The sequence below is a fragment of the Styela clava genome, chromosome 12 (assembly GCF_964204865.1).
Source record: "Styela clava chromosome 12, kaStyClav1.hap1.2, whole genome shotgun sequence".
NCBI lineage: Eukaryota > Metazoa > Chordata > Ascidiacea > Stolidobranchia > Styelidae > Styela > Styela clava.
In genome coordinates, this window is record NC_135261.1 from 1,514,216 (window position 1) to 1,531,175 (window position 16,960).

At 37.8% G+C, this 16,960-nt stretch overlaps 1 protein-coding gene and 1 long non-coding RNA gene across 2 annotated transcripts in view; one reads left to right on the forward strand and one right to left on the reverse strand.

The window, feature by feature from the left end:
* LOC120330072 (inactive dipeptidyl peptidase 10-like) overlaps window positions 1–451 on the reverse strand; it is a 44,599-nt gene extending 44,148 nt beyond the window's left edge. The window contains exon 1 of the mRNA XM_039396894.2: window positions 279–451. Coding sequence (XP_039252828.2) covers window positions 279–335 — 57 coding nt within the window. The 5' untranslated portion in view covers window positions 336–451. The remainder of the gene's footprint in view (window positions 1–278) is intronic.
* A 10,982-nt stretch (window positions 452–11,433) lies between these two features.
* LOC144430347 (uncharacterized) overlaps window positions 11,434–16,960 on the forward strand; it is a 55,176-nt gene continuing 49,649 nt past the window's right edge. The window contains exon 1 of the long non-coding RNA XR_013479477.1: window positions 11,434–11,491. This is a non-coding gene — a long non-coding RNA (uncharacterized LOC144430347). The remainder of the gene's footprint in view (window positions 11,492–16,960) is intronic.

A 16,960-nucleotide genomic window follows, 5' to 3' on the forward strand; every position in this document is an offset into this window, starting at 1 on the left:
TTTGTTTCAGATGCATCGACTATGGCGGCGGGTAGCCCAGTAATTCGTTCGCACATAGTTATTCTGCTCGGTATTTAAACGCGGGATAATTAGCCATGCTTTGGCAATCGTATTTCGAACGCACACTGCCGAGCAGGTATACGGTATAGCACTCAGGACTCGAGTACCTTGTCTGATCTCTCTTAGTAGGAGTGACCACTGCATTCGGCGGTGAGGATAACTACATTTCTGCGTCGTTAATCATCAAATAATTAGAACAAAAAAACTTTTTCACTCACCGCCGAAGACTTGTCCTCTTTTTCCTTCGACTTTGCAGCGTGTTGTGTGCTCAGCATATTGCTCAAGTAGACTCGAGATGGCGCCCGAGAGTTTCCACAGGCCTTTCGCAGTTGGAGAGTAATAAACAGCTTAGTAATTCCTAATTAATTAGTCAAAGTAATTAGTAGCTTGATTGAAGGTTCTTTAAAAAAATTGTAAAGTTAAGGTACATTCTAAGTTGTAAACAAATAAATAATTGACAAGGAGCGCACGTGACTCCTTGCCCAGACACTTGTTCAAGATGGCTTAATAGTAAACAAATGTCCAGCCAGCCAAGTATATATGTGATTTTCTGTTTAAAGCTATTCGCTGCCAAGTAATATTTTAATTATTACGAATCTCTGTAAATGTTGACATATAACTAGGGCTGGGCATTTTCATATACTTGATGATTTCAGAGCCGAATGTATTATTTTTTTGGAAGCGAATCTGGAACACTTAGAAGATATGTAATTGTATTATCGAATTCATTTATTGTAATGAATCCTCCAGGCACCTAAATTACTCAAAAAGATTGCTGAGTGTTCACACACAATAAGAAACATGGCTTCAATAAAAAAAAATGAGGTATCCACCTCCATTTTTGAAGAACAAAAAAAGAACAAGATGGCGGCAATTCGAAATTTCTTTCTGAACCAGGTTGAACAATTTACTCTTCGAATATGCGATTTAAAATATCTAGGCATGGGAATAAGACGGCGAATAACGGCCCTATCGTAAGTCTGTCAGTCCAGATCGAGTATGGAAATAGCCGGTGACTTATTTATACGTGAAAATTCTTCATAATTATCTTGGGAAAACAAAGGCATTAAAATACGGCTAACCACCCTGGTCACTCGCTCGATCACCGATCCAAGTTGAGAATGAGTTAACCAGTTAATGGCTTTCAAATAAATCGATTTTTTTTTCATATATATATATGCCGGAGGGAATGGAGACCAATATACATACATTCATTATGAGGTTACTGCCTTTCCTGCTAAATATGAAAGAATATGCTATGAATATCGAAATTACAGTAAGGCCCTACTTGCCACACCGCTTCTCTAGTACGTAGCTTGAAACTACTCTAAAATACCTCCTTGCAAACATCTGAAAACTTTAAAAGCGATATTGCTTATATGGGAATCTATTGTGCTACCAAAATGATTTCATTTCTCTTTAAAAACAGCCACCTTTTCTAGAGTGACTCTATGTCTGATGCAGCATTCGCAGAGAAAGCATAAAAACTCGTATATTCGTGCAAAAAGCTATTCGAAAAAAAAACAGTTTCTTGGGTTCCGGTATCTGCTTGTCTAAAACATTTGCGGAGAGACAGAGGGAACATTCCTCACTCTTTGCAATTGGGAATCTATTGTTCGTTTCAATTGCCTTTATCATACCAGACCGCTCACCATGTACTATTACAATGTAACGTACATTAGCAACTTAATATCTGTCATGCTGCTTTTCTAGGGCCTTGGACGGAGAGACAGCGCAAATATACCCTTTGTTGTACGTTTCAAACGATCAATACAATATTTGACTTGTTGCTCACAGCCTTGTTTGATGCTAATTTAGGCTTAGCCGATAGACAAACGATTCTTGCTCTTTGTCCTGCTCATAATAGGATGTCTCACCTGGAACACCAAAATATTCTTTCTTACTCTTCAAAGGATGCTCCCGAAGTATGTGCACCAAGATGGCGCACAGCCTGAACATAGTATCGTACCAGGTCAGGGTTATCAGGTTGTGCGCCATCTTGGTGCACATATTTCTGGAGCGTCCTTCAAAGCTCTGTGGTCCATTTGGTATAAAAAAAAATCAGTTTTCCCTGTTCGGAACATAGAATAAAAAGATTCCGGCATTTTTGCAAAACATAGTGAAAAAAAAAACATCATTCATTTATTTTAGTCTACTCTTTTAGAGTCTTGTACTGAGAGATAGTCCACATGAACATACTCCACTGAGAAACGACTCCTCGCAAATGGGATTCTATTGTACATCTATAGCGCGTTTCAAGCAATCAATACCCTAATTGCTTTTATCATACTAGACGGCCCACCATGTTCTTTTCCAATGTAACATGAAAAACCTTTTTATCGCGAACTTTAAACTACATGGACTTAGAAAAATTTAATTTTTCTGACATTTTTTTGCTTTCTCAAATGACAGAAAATATAGTAGTACATTGCTGAGTTGTGTAGCAACATGAAGCTGGATTTGATTGAAATTGTGACTTTTTATCGAATTACACGAGCCTAAAAGATAAAAAAAAATTGAAGTACATTGCTGTCAGTCGGCAGTCAGGGGTGTGCAACCTGCGGCCCGCGGGCCAAATGCGGCCCACAAAGAAAAATTGTGCGGCCCGCGGAAAGGTGACAAACTTTGAATGGTGTGCGTCCCGCGGGACGAGTTTTTAATTTAGTTTAATCTAGTACGTGCGAATAATTCCGATCCTTTTGCTTCGCAAAACCTGCCATGAGAACAACGCATGTTATGAGATCAATACCCAAAACTTTTGCGCTTACAACTACTAGAAAGCTTATCTTAAATGAAGGTGCGGCCGCCACACAATTCTTTGTGTCCGGCCCTCTTGTATTTAAGGTTGCACATCACTAGCTTAGATGCGTTATGTATCTGAAACGAATAAATGACGGGCAACTACCATACCAGACTTGGGCCGGTAACCAGGCGAAAGCTCATTTGCATGCCTTTTCCTCTATCTCGTTTGGTTCATTTGGTGAAAAATTTAATGGAAAACAAGCCCAAAAAAGTCAATTTTCAGTAAATCGTTCCAGAAGAGTAAAATGGTGTTGAAAAAGGCGTATGTCTTACTGCAAATGCCGCAAAATTGCATTACAAAAGCGAAATATTGAAGATGGACCCGCAGCCCTGGTTACGCCAATGACTCGAATTGCTAACCGACCGTGTGACCGTGTGACCATCAAAATTAGCTGCAAATTCTAATAAAATATTCTGTAGTGGTTTTTGCTTCAAAAACTGGAATTCATTAGAAAACTTTTTCTTTGTTTTCGACATTTCGATGATTCAACGACAGTACAGTTGCTCTGAACTAGGGAAGTGAGTTGCAAATTAGTGTTAAATCACCGTTTAAAAACAATTCTATATTAATATCAAATAAAAATTTACTAAAATGGGAACTGCCTGACTAGGCCGGGATGTATGCTACCCATAGCGAATACCCCCCACTTTGGCAAATATGAAAATTATTTAAGCATTCATAATAAATTGACAGGTCAATTATCACCTAAGCCAAACTTGGCAACGAACATGAGAGGCCGTGGTTCGCCTTGTCATTAATAAGCCATCTTATTGGTTTCCCTTTCCCACGGGATATTTTTGAAAAATATCGATTTATTCGAAAGTCATTAACTGGTTAATTCTTCTGATTCCCAACTTGGATCGGTGACTGAGCGAGCCGTATTATTGACCGTTTTATTGTCTATCTGCCCAGATATAATTATAAAAAAATTTCACGCAATACTCATCAGTTAATTACCGACTATTTCCATACCCGATCTGGACTGACAAGATAGAAAGACCGTTATTATGAGTATTATGAACAGGGCTAGGTATTTTGTATCGCATATTGGAATGGTAAGTTATTCACGGGCACGGGCCTCCGTTTCGTAATCTTCCTATACTAGAAATATATATAAAATATAACCTAATACTGATAAAACAAGCGGGTACTCCCGAAGTATGCGCACCAAGATGTCGCACAACCTGAACCCTAACTTCGTACACAACCTGAGTTGAGGTTGTGCGTCATCTTGGTGCGCATACTTCAGGAGGTCCAACAAGCGTGCAGCAAGTTTGGTCAAAGTAGAATACATAATAGGTGTATTATTATATTTAAACAATATTCATTTAATAAAACGGACTCTAGACTTTGAATGAAAAGTTGCGAAACACCTGGACTGTACTGACGGAACCCTGTGGTGTCGCGGAAACATGATTAAAAAACACTGGTCTGGAGACTTATTCGGAGTGGAAACCCTCATTTACCAAGTTGCTTCCTTTTAAATGCTTTCCGATAACTTTTGCATTATTTACAATTCGTTACTGTTACCCTGAATGTGTCGACTTAAATCGTTCATGGTATCATGTCAATCGATCTCTGATATTTACTCTCTTCTTACAATTCAGGAGTGATCAATTACTTTTCTGAGTGGGTCAGTCACAGATAATAGACTTTGTTATATGAAAAACTATGAACAGAAAACAGTTTGTTCACAACAGCTAGGCCAGGGGTGGGCAACTTCTCTAGTCGGCGGGCCAGATGTGGGAAAATGAAGTTCTCGGCGGGCAGGAATATTATAAAAAATACTTCGGTATCCAATCTTTGTTAAATGCTCGACACTCTCTGTCAACTTTACGTTTCTCGGGATATTCCATGGTTAATAAAACTTACTATAAAATCCAATTTATATTTAGAATTTAAATATAACTGATAACAGTAGCGGGGAATGTTTACAACGCTCTCTACTTTGACCTTATATTGTTTGTTTAACAAGTGTGCTAACGCAATTGTTTGTTCACAAAGGCAATTGTTTATTTCACTCGCACTGACAGTGCGGTGAGAGTAGAGCGATCGGCAACTTTCATGAATGATGCGTCGGACCAGATTACAGAGTGTGGTTGGATACAGTCAGCGGCCCGGTCAAAATCTCGTCGCGGGCCGTATGTTGCCCACCCCTGAGCTAAGCTAACGTTATATAATAATAAGAAGCACGTGTAAAAATCAGGGTCATTATGACGTCATTTTTAACGTAAATTTATATCCACAAAAACCAAAGTCGTAATTTCAGCAGATTCAAGTGGGTGGGCCGCATCCGTCCCACGGGCCGTAATTTTCATACCTCTGGCTTACATAATATGTTACTAAAGCTAGCTGAAGCTAAATCTGACAAGCGATCTCCTTATTAGAGACAGATTAATTGGGATCTTTTGCACGAAGTTCCGACACTAACGCAAAAATGCGAGATTTAGAAAAAAACGCCACGCCACGTTTTAAACTAAAAAAATAGTTATTATCCAATGAGGATTCGGGTTTACAATGATTTGAAAATTTGAATTTCCAGTGCAATCTGCATTCCCAGCACTTAATAAAACTTTTGTATAATTACTATTTTTGGTGCTCCCGAAGTATGCGAACCAAGATGGCGGACATCGGAACGTAACATGGGTAACAGGTTAGGGTTAGGCGATAATTTTTTTCCAATTTTCCTTATTTTAGTCCTATTATCAATTCGAAGACTAGCCAAGAGCCTCCCGTGGTATTTATACCTAAAATTATGGCCTAACCCTAACCTAGTACACATATTACATTCCGATGTCCGCCATCTTGGTTCGCATACTTCGGGAGCAACCTATTTTTTATATTTTGAGAGGTGGCGGTTTGTTTTGGCGGGGGGTTTGTACAAAAAATCCCTGACGTTTACTCTCTGCTTACACAACAGGTTGCTGAAGATATCAAGCTAAATCTGACGAGCTATCTCTATATTAACAACAGACAATTTTGAATCTCTTGTACATAGTCCTCGACACTATTGCAAAAAATGTGAGATTTGAGAAAACACCCGCCCACGTTCAAAAATTAAAAATTAGTAATTATTCAGTCAGGGTCAGGAATGGTTTGAAAATTTGAATTCTCAGTGCAATCTTCATTTCTAGCCCTATCTGGATGAGCGATAACCATATTAAAGAAAGACATGGGATCTTGGAACTTTGGTACAAAGCCACTGATGCGAAAATGTGAGATTTAAGAAAAACACCGGCAAATAAGTACCGGTAATTATCAAGTTAGGGCGAGCAATGATTTGAAAACTTGAATTTTGAGCGAAATCTGTATTCGCAAAATCTGTATGCTTTTATAATACGGTAATAAAGATGTAAAACTAATTCTGACGAGCGATATCCATACTGAGGCAATGCGATTATTTTATAAATCGTTTTGATAATAAACAAAATAACAATATAATTCATTTCATACAATGAATCATAACAATTCCATAATTTTAATATTGAATAGTTTTATATCCACATTGTAGCGAATCCATTGTAAATCCCATTTGGTGTCATCATCGATTATATGTCCCACAATGCCATTATTTTAATTAATTAATGCATGAAAATGAAAATTTTCAGTAGTTCTATTATATTAGGATAACCCTATTCATATATTTTTTGCACAATAAGTCAAGTTCTTTAAAATATTTAGGTAATTTTCGGAGTCGCTTTAATTAAAACGTCTACCCAAGTCACAAATAGACATGATACATAACATAGTGTAAAAATCTGATTGTTCACAATAAACCCCTAGTTTTTGTTTACACAGATCATTACTGTTACGTCACTATTCCAGTTTATGCTCCACTGGTCACGAATATAAACACCTGACATTCAAGAATATATATCGGCGTCTTTACAGGGCTAATGAAGCGATGCCCACCCGGTCTCGGCCGAGTATAATAATCGATAGTAAGCGTTCCATTTATTACTTTTCCACCGATGACAAAATCACAAATAAAACGATAAAGCGATGCTCAAACATATGGACGCGAGAACCAAGCGAGGCAGTAGTTTACCTTACCTTTTACATTGCGATGCCTTCAAAAAACTTACGACTTTCGCGTAGCATGAGAGAAATCAATAAACCGCTTTGTATTAATTTTCATGAGGTCATCACACAAATTTCGGAGTCAAATACGAATCACAAAGAGCCCACAGGAAGTTTGGAAATAAATAAAGGTATTAGCCTTCTATTGAAAAACACAATCTCCACCCACTGAAAATTTCAAAGCAATTGATCCAGTAGTTAACGAGGAAAGTGATTTTTTATACCAACAAGAAGAAATATCAACAAGAACAACAACTTGATCGCAAAACGATCTATAGGTCCACACCGTGTTCAACAACTTTACTTCGCGAGTTTTGCGTGTATACAAGGAGCACGCTGGCCTGTACCTGATTAGAATTTATAATGATTAAATTTAATACCTTACACTAAGAGATAGCGCGGGTCCTATGAAAGTGCAGAACCCACTGCGGCCGCACAGGTTACAGTAGCTAGAGACTGGTCCTGTCAAGAAGAACTCTAATACTGCTAATCTGAACCCAAACTGTTCTCGTCTATAACTTAAACTCGCATTCTTCGTTTTTCCTTTTGTGCATTAAGCATATTTTGACTGCAGTCGGAGTCGTATTTTTAAACTCTCCGGATTCGGGGTTGAAATTTTAAATTCGGAGTCAAAATAAAGATTTTCACATACGGGTCAAAACTTCCTGCTAAAATGCAAAATCAACTTTAACAAGTGTCCCTAACAGTTTTTATACGCTTGCACACAAAAGCGCTATCCGCATCAAAATCAAATTTTTTTAGAATTTGAAACTGGAGTCCAGATTCGAAAATAGAAGTCAATTTTTTTTTATTCTTGAGTCGGACCCAAAATTGTTATTAACCCGAATTTGAAAGTCGATAGTACAAGGTGTTCACAAAGTCCCTTTACAATTCCAATTTTGTTATCGAGTCAGTTTTCAATATATCTTGAACAAGTTTGTTGTTTTTCAATCAATAACTGTTCAAGTAATTTTACTTCATACAAATTTTTAAGATCCTATACATGCTCCCTGACTCCGCAACCGCACTATTGCATTATGAACTCAATTCAAACTGTCCCGTCGATAACCTAATTATCTGACAATCTTCGTTTTTTCTGCTTTGCCGCGAACTTACGTCGATCAATAAACTCAATAATTACTTTTGATACATGGCAGAAGCCTTTTGAATTCGAGTTGAGAAAATTCCGACACAGAAAAAACCAAATTTTGATAACAAAAAATTTTGCGCCTTCTCCAATAGACTGTTAAAACAGTCAGTAAAATTACTTTTTTGAGTGTATTAGGAAGTTTAGAATTAGTTCATCACCATTGAAAATTTGTAATTCCAAATTCGGGGAATTTATAATTATGACTCCGAATCGTGACAGTTTAAAACCGGGGCGTGCAACAGGTGGCCCGCGGGCCACAACCTGGTCCACAAAGTCATTTAGTGTATCCTTGTCTGACAATTATCTAACTTAATTATCTGGCAATCTTCAATATTTCTTCTTCGACGCGAACCTATGCCGATCAATAAACTCAATAATTACTCTTGATCCCTTGACAGAGGCATTATGAACCCAATTTCGGGTTGAAAAAAATCCGACTCCAAGGAAATCAAATATTTACACTGAATGTCTTGGCAAGTCCGGTTGCGGGCCCGGGACGCCTGTTTCACACTTATGCTCTAAAGCAGGGGTGGACAAGGTATTTAAATCAGTGGCCAAAAATTTTGCCCTGATAGACTGGCGGGCCATATAAGTATGACGTAAAAAGTTACTTTTTATGAACAATATTTACAGTGTTACAAAGCAAGGGTAGAAAACAATAAGCCTCGTGCCAAAACTAAATTTAACCGCAATCTCAACAAATTCCTTGATCTATTTTAGCTGAAGCATCAAAATTTGGTTTTAGCTTGGTTGTGGCAGTATCAGGTGGGCTAGATTGAATTACCTAACAGGCCGGATTACCCGCGGGGCGTACTTTGGCCATGTCTGCTATAAAGTCTAGCTTCTTTTAGGGGCTCCACCATTATTCGTTTACTTATCAAAATACTGAATATTTTTCAAATACAAAGCAGCAATTACATCCGAGTCATTAAATAAAGCAAACTCCGGTCTGCAAAGCCCTGAACTAATAATGTCGCATCACGTGTATAGATGAAATCGCTCTTCTTACTAAACTGATTATTCGTTTTTACTTCTTCGTCACGAACTTATGTCGATCAATAAAATCCAAAAAGTAATTTATGTTTCTCAAGTCACGGTTCCCTCTCAACACTGTTACAAATAATCGTAAAATATACTTTAATTACTCGCAATATCATCCCATTGGGGTTGAGGGTTGCGCCCCAAACTTTTATTATGTAAAGACAAAGTATTTTAGGGGGAATTGTGGGTCGGAAACAACAAAAGACCTCATTTTAAAATGTAAAAAAGAATTTTTCTGTATCCCAAAAAACAATTTTCCGTAGATTGAAACTTTTTTAGACCCTAATGACTATTGGAAGCCCACGTTAGCTGATACGGCCTAGCTTGGCAATTAGAGAAATTTCAGATCCCCTTTCCCTCCTTTTTTGCAATAATTCCTGGATACGTCACTGATGAAATTGTCTGAACGGATAAATAAAGGATGATGTAGCAAGAGTAAAATACCTATCGTAACCAATTAACCACTTTAACCCAAAAATATAAAAAGCGCAACAAATTTTCAATTTTAAACATCTAACAACGGTAAACCGTTAGACCATTTCCGTTCTTAGGTTATACAAAACTCAATACCATCTAACAACGGTAAACCGTTCGACCATTTCCAGTCTTAGTAATCAGCTTATATAAAACTCAATACCATCTAACACCGGCAAACCAATATGGAATACATGAGATGAAAGGTAACGATCAAAATTACGTATAACGGTAAACCGTTTAACTATTTCCAGGCTAAGTAATTAGGTTATGCAAAACTCAATACCATCTAACAACGGTAAACCGATATACCATCTCCAGTCTAAATGAAATACCTGATATGACAGATCAAAATTACGTATAACGGTAAACCGTTTAACCATTTCCAATCTTAGTAATAAGGTTTTAAAAAACTCAATATCAAACCCAGATTATAATTTTTCATTTCACTCCTCGCTTCTCAGCTAACTTAATTTTTCATGGCAGCCCGTGACGAGCGGTAATGAAGCTAATTAGAAAAGTCATGAATATTAAATTTGAACTTTTGACGGAATTCAAAAAAGTATGAAATGTTGAATAGAATTTTGACGTAAATTATGATTTGATCAAAATTCGTGTTATTACGGTTAAAATGTCAAATATTAACTAATAAAGTAATTACCATTTTTTAAGTTTTTTTATTTGGGGGGTTTCAAAATAAATGTTAAATAGCCTTTCGCCGTTGATTATAATTTGATTAAAATTAGTTTACACACTGTTAAAATGCATTAAACGTTAAATGGCATTTTGTCCTTATTTACCTAGATCAATTTCAGCAGGATCTTTTGTAAAAAGCCCTCATTCAAAAACGTGAAATTTGAGAAAAACATCCTCTATGGTTAGAAATGATGTAAATTTTCCAGCTGTTTTTGCTCAAGTCAAACCACCCCGCAATTTCAAGGATTTTCAGATAGCAAACATGCGGGACTCTCTCACTTTGAGGTAATTCCTGAGGAATTACGGAATTCACCTCGACCCTCGGCGGAAAAAAAAGCAAAAAGGGGGCGATTCGAAAATTCCGTCTGAACGATTCGAATAACTTACTATTCGGTTCGAAATGCCCAGCCCTATTGCTAACCTAATTGACTGACAATCTTCGCGCTTACTTTTGCCACGTGTCCTTGTATTTGACCATTGTCTGTTATTGTGTATTGATCGTTAATGACCGATACAATCGAAGTCAATGCATTTCTGACATTCGCGTAATTATTGAATTAATGAAGAATTATTACGCAAAATATGCCCTAAAGATAATCAATCTTTCTATAAGCGGTGTACCGTTTTCAATACCAATTTACAGGAAATGCACTCATGGATTATTTTATGCCATGAACACGTGGAGAAAGTAGGAACGAAGATTGCCAGTAAATTAGGTTACGAATAGGGCTGTCCATTTCAAATCGAATAATAACTTATTCGAATCGTTTCATACAAAAAAATTAATCCCCGCCATCTTGCTTTTCCTCCGCTAAAAGTCGAGGTAAATATAAATTCCTCAATATTTGTTTTACACATTTTTAAAATATTTCTTCTCAGTGAGTTATTGATGAAACACTTTCTTATTGTGTGTGAACACTTAGCGAACTGTTTGAGTAATTTATGTGCCTGGAGAACCCGTCGCAATAAATAAATTTTATACAAATGCCTATCTTCTAAGTATTCGAGATTCAAAAAAAGATATTCAAATATGAAATCACCAAGTTTTCAAAAAATACTAGCGCGAATAGCCAATGAAACAGTTTTGCGTCGGGTCCATAATGCAATAGCATGGCAGTTGTTTCTGCAGACCTCCTGAAGTATGCGCACCAAGATGGCGCACAACCTGAACTTACGTTGTGTACCAGGTTAGGGTTCAGGTTATGCGACATCTTGGTGCGCATACTTCAGGAGCATCATTTTTGCTATTGGACTGTAAAGTCAGGTTTCTGGTTATAGGGTGGTTCACGTCGTAACCACTGGTCGGGAGAGTAATGTCGCTCACAGACATCGGAGATCAAAGAGTTAAAGCGACCCTATATTCCAGTATTGCTTGCCTCACTAGAAGGAATCGAATTTCTGCAACAAGGACTGAAAAACTCGTTCAGCAGATTGTCAAATACGACTTCCGTGAGACTGATAACTTGACGTTATTTTGCAGTTCTGAGGAGGCTCAAGATATTGAAACTGTCACAGTTCGTTTTCGACCAAATCCTGGCGTGCTCGCCACTGTCACAGATAAGGTTTTGCTACTGCGTCTAATGAATCAGAAGACTCAAAGATTCCGCATTAATTATTTATTAAAAGCAGCAACTTGACACTTGCTAATGTGACGACCCTTGTTTTATCTGTTAAATGATGTCATGTGATATTATTGCTATATTTTGTATTCTTAACACTGAGGACGCTGTGACACTGTCGATCTGTACCTTGGTGTCCTGTTGGCGTGTGATGCGGTTGGTGCCGGTACAGAATGGTTGGTTTTTGGTCATCAGTGTCTGTGGGAGTTCCTCTAGTCTCCGGTAGGTTATTAGGGATGTTTGTTTGTGGTTTTGTGACTGCCGGGTGGGGATTTGTTGGATGTTTTTATGCCATACTAACATCTCAGGTATGGTTTTAGAAATGCTGACCTGATTCCCAAATATCCAAAAAATTAATTTAGATGTTAGAACGACTGCTTGATGCAAATACATCAACATCTTAATTTGGAATATAAGTCCTTGTTTGGGATGTCAATATGGCTGTCTTTCTCACATTTTCTTTACTTCACTGAAGTCTTTAGAGCTGGCATGGGCACTCCACGACCCATTGGGTGATTCAATATGGCCTGCTCGATCAAATCTTGACAACCAAACTCAAACCAAATTACGTTTAGTTTAGGCACTAGGATTATTGTTTTTTACTTACGCTTTTGTAATACTGCAAATATTGTTAATTAAATGTACTTTTCATAACGCACATGGCCCGCCAGTCTAGATGGGCAAAATATTTGGCCCCTGGTCCAAGAACCTTGCCCACTCCTGCTTTAGAGTCATGTTTTGCAGTCAAAATAACTGTATGGCGACAGTTGTCTAATCCAGTGGTCGGCAACCTTTTTTAAGTGACGGACCGGTAAAGCTTGACGAAAATTTTGGCGAACGAACTAAGCTTATGCAATAAATTATACCCGTTAGGAAACTTATGTTGACAATATACTGAAAAACGAAAGTGATGCTATTTAATGCGAGATCTGTATTTATTGGCTGGCCATTAACTGTTCCAATATTGAAGATATGGTCGACATCGACACATGTAACGTGTTTCATACAGCCTACTTCGATGTTTCGTTTTTGTAGTTATCAATATTGAAAACCAGGCCTCACATTAATAAGATGTTGGGATAGGTAACAATGCATGTAAACCTTCTAGCTGTCTCTAGTCTGGGTATTGATTGGTGTTTGATTGAACATTTGATTTTATTATTGTTTGTTTTTCCATAACTAATTTTTTACCCGATGTGTTAACTTTATGATTATCCTGATTCCTGAAGTATAGAACTAGCACTGACTAGTCATGACCAGTTAGCTATGAGCAAGTAGTGGAGTAGTCACTATTCACGTTCCTAGCGAGAATCATTTTGTTCGAGAGATCTTGTTCCGACTGATGTGAGACTTTTTTATACAGGCGTTGAGGAAACAATTGACCCAGCGTCAATGTGACATAATGACATGGGAATTGGTTGTGAAGTCAGACATGCTGCACAATGCGTTGTGTTTGTTTGGTTTGGTGCTTTTTTTAGTCGTGGAGTATGTGGTTAGATTGTAGAGGTTTCATTAAGACCTTGTCCATTTCTGTGTCACCTTTCCGCGGACCGGCAATGGGCCGCGGCCCGGTGGTTGCCGACCACTGGTCTAATCTACAAAATTTGTGATAGAAGTTAGGAAAACCTATAAAAGGAATGGCCTGCAAAAGTTATTTATTTTCTGAGCATTGCTTTGCATACAAGACAGGAATAACTTACGTTTATGTAAAGAGGCGGTAAGAAATTGTCTGAAGGCAGTTGGCGAGACGAAGAAACATAACAGGGTAATGTTTTATATCCAGTGAAAGTTGCGAGGATTCTAAAATATCTAGGCCTCTTGTATTGCTGTCTTCTATTTCAATAGATATTCCATGGGATGTACGCCAGATTCTAACGCATACTATTTTACACAAATCATGATTATTGCAAGATGAGAAATGCACACAGAAAAAAGTGGTAAATTTTTTAATATATATTTTCCTCAAAAATCATCATTTGTCTGTTTTCAACAAAGCACTGTGTGAAGTTTTTTTCCATGATTAATATCATTTCTATAACTGTTCTTTCCTCGAGATTTATTCGTTCATTCCCTGTAAATATTATGCTTTTCTTTACACCCAGCTTAAGTAATTAGTTTCCACAATTTTTTTTCTTTTTGAAAGAATTTTTTTCTTCCACTGTGTGATTAGAATTTGTTTTGATGCTTTTATAAAGCTTGATGTCATGACCGCCATACTTGCTTCCCTTACTGTATTTTCTTTCACTAGTTCTTGTCGCTTTTTGACAATTCACTTTCTGTATTCTTCACCAGCAAATTGATCACACAAGATTTGTATTTCTGTTTTGATACACCCATTTTGTTATGAAAATTTACATTTCATCCACCATTAAATCCATGCTTCTGGAACAAATAACTGGCTAACTAATCTCATATTTGACATAAACTGGTAACCGGACGAGAGGCCGTGGTTCGCCATATGTTTAAGCTGCCTTATCGGCTTTCCTCTCCCCCGGGATAAATATGTAAATCTTATCTAACGTAAGAAGATTATGAAAAACTTTGGTTTTTATTCTAATCCCTCACGAATATACAAGTGTGATGAACTCATGCAGGGCCGGATAATGAGTTTCAGAGCTGCTAAGCACGTAAAACTTTGGTGTCTTATGTATACAATACAGCAGATACAACAACAAAAACTTGTTGTTGGGAATTGTTCTCATATCTACAAAGATTTATAGGTGTTCAAATTGATATTTTGAAACGAAAAGTGCGCAAAAAAAATCATTTCAACTGAGCTGATAAATTCATTTCAACTGAGCCGATATTGAGGTCTGTGTTGGCTTATCAACTCGAATTGTTTTATTCGACACCATGATGCAGACCATGCCGTTTCTCCAACATTTTTACAAAAAGTTTTGCCATATTGGCGCTGTTTGTGCCAAGTCGGGTCCATGAATTTATGGATTGCGATTCATTGTCCAAATGGATTGGGCAGTTATTCAAGTAATTACCCTTGTATAGAATACCCAATAATGCAGTTCGCTGTTATTGGACGTATGTATCACCATTGGAATATTTAGTCAGGGCTGCTTGATGAGAGAACGATGTCCAACACCATGTACTGTATGGCATTTATTCAACAAGCCCGAAGTATTTAGAGAAACTCTTTTGACCCATATTGGTGCAGATTATCCTGCAACGTAGTCCCACAGGGAAGAAATGACTGAAACTGTGAGACAAGTGTGGTAGACGAAGAAAACGTTTTCCCTGTAATGTCTTATCAGTGGCACTCTGATTTGTCACACTTGGTTATGTGTCAACAAAGTTAAGTGATATATTTCACGGCCCTGGAAATTCATTTCCGAAGATAGGAAAATACCCTTTCTTGTGAAGTACTCACAGCTAAATAGGTCAATTGCGATATACTGTACTGTAAGAGGAGAGAGCATTTTATCGTGACGAAACAAAGCCATCACATTTGCCAACATAGGCCGATTCATTCTGATCTGACCGCCGTCGGGTGCGGAAGTGATGTTGGACGATGGAATAAGAGACTTTTGGATTACAACTTGGAAAACTGGACAAACATAAAATCTTCTAATGAATCCAATTTCAGAACTATGACCACAGAACTGTGGCAGGATCGAGCCGAAAGGAGTTGGTGCAATTTTCAGACGAAAACAAGAATATAAATTATCAGATATGTCTGAATGGACTAATATAAACAAAGTGATCAAAATAATGAAGAACCCTGTGATAGTAATATACCAACTCAGATATTTCATTTCTCCCATGCAAGAATCAAATTAATGCACGAAAAAGTGTAGAACGGCGTAGATTTTTTTGATGTCGAATATCCACGATGGGTCAGCGTGGATAGAGACGAGCCCGATGAAATCGGACAGTGGTCCTGGGTCAGCCAATGGTATTCTGGTGTCTATCGAAGATGGGTCAAGCAGATCATGACTAACTGGAGAAAAACAACAGCAGTAAAACTTCTACAGAAATTTAGTTTTCATCTGAAGTACGGGTACTGCCAACTGGTCGGCGTAAGCAAAGAACGATACATCCACTACATGTGGAAGAGCGAACCAAGCAATATCAACAAGAAATTACTGGAGTGGGCAAAACGACACACATCTGAACCAAAAGGACAGCAATACAAGGAAAGAAGAACTGTATAAGAAGTTCTCCTCCAAACTAAAGAATATGGAGCGCATTGCTACAAGACATGGCTACAAAATCGGATGAGAACGATGAACCAGATAAAGAGTCAACATAGGCCGCCAGTTAAAGCATATAAAACAGTCCAAAATATCTTAAATAACGTTGGCATAGCACAATGGAAAACCCTGGGTCGAAAAGAAGTTTGCTGTGGTAGCGTCAAGAAGTGATACGGTCGAACTTACTCTACTCCTACTATTCGAAGGGATTGCAGGTGCCGGAAAGACAACACTGGCCAAGCCACTGTTTCCGGTAGAGATAGCAAGTATCCCACCGAGTGACTCAAAGGAAGTGGGCCAGATGGAGATAGCACATAATGTCCTAAGAGTGGATGAAGCGTCTTCGGGTAACCTGTTAACGGCAGTCTACAGCATATACCATAATGAGTGGGATGCGAAAATACATTGAACGAAACAGCCTACTGAGGCGACGCTAGCTGCTATAAAATCCAAAAGGTCGTTGAGATTGTTGATTTTGGCGGAGCAAAGAGACGCTTTCTAACTATGACAATGTCAAGAACACTCACATTGCATGGAAGTTGGGTCCTGGATACCGTCTCAGGTCAAAACCTACTCTACGAATGTTTACGACGATGCAAGGCAACAGATTCAAAAACAAGCCCATATAATAAAGAAGATGACTGTACAGAGTTGGTGAGAAAATTAGAATTTATCCTCAGAGAAGATAGCGACGAAGAAACAGAAGAAGAAGAGAAAATACAGTATATATCTTATTGTATCTGCCTAAATTGACTACAAAAGTTGGGGTTCTCATGAGAAATATAAACAAGTGATCAGAATAATGAAGATCATAGTGAGAGTAGTACACCAA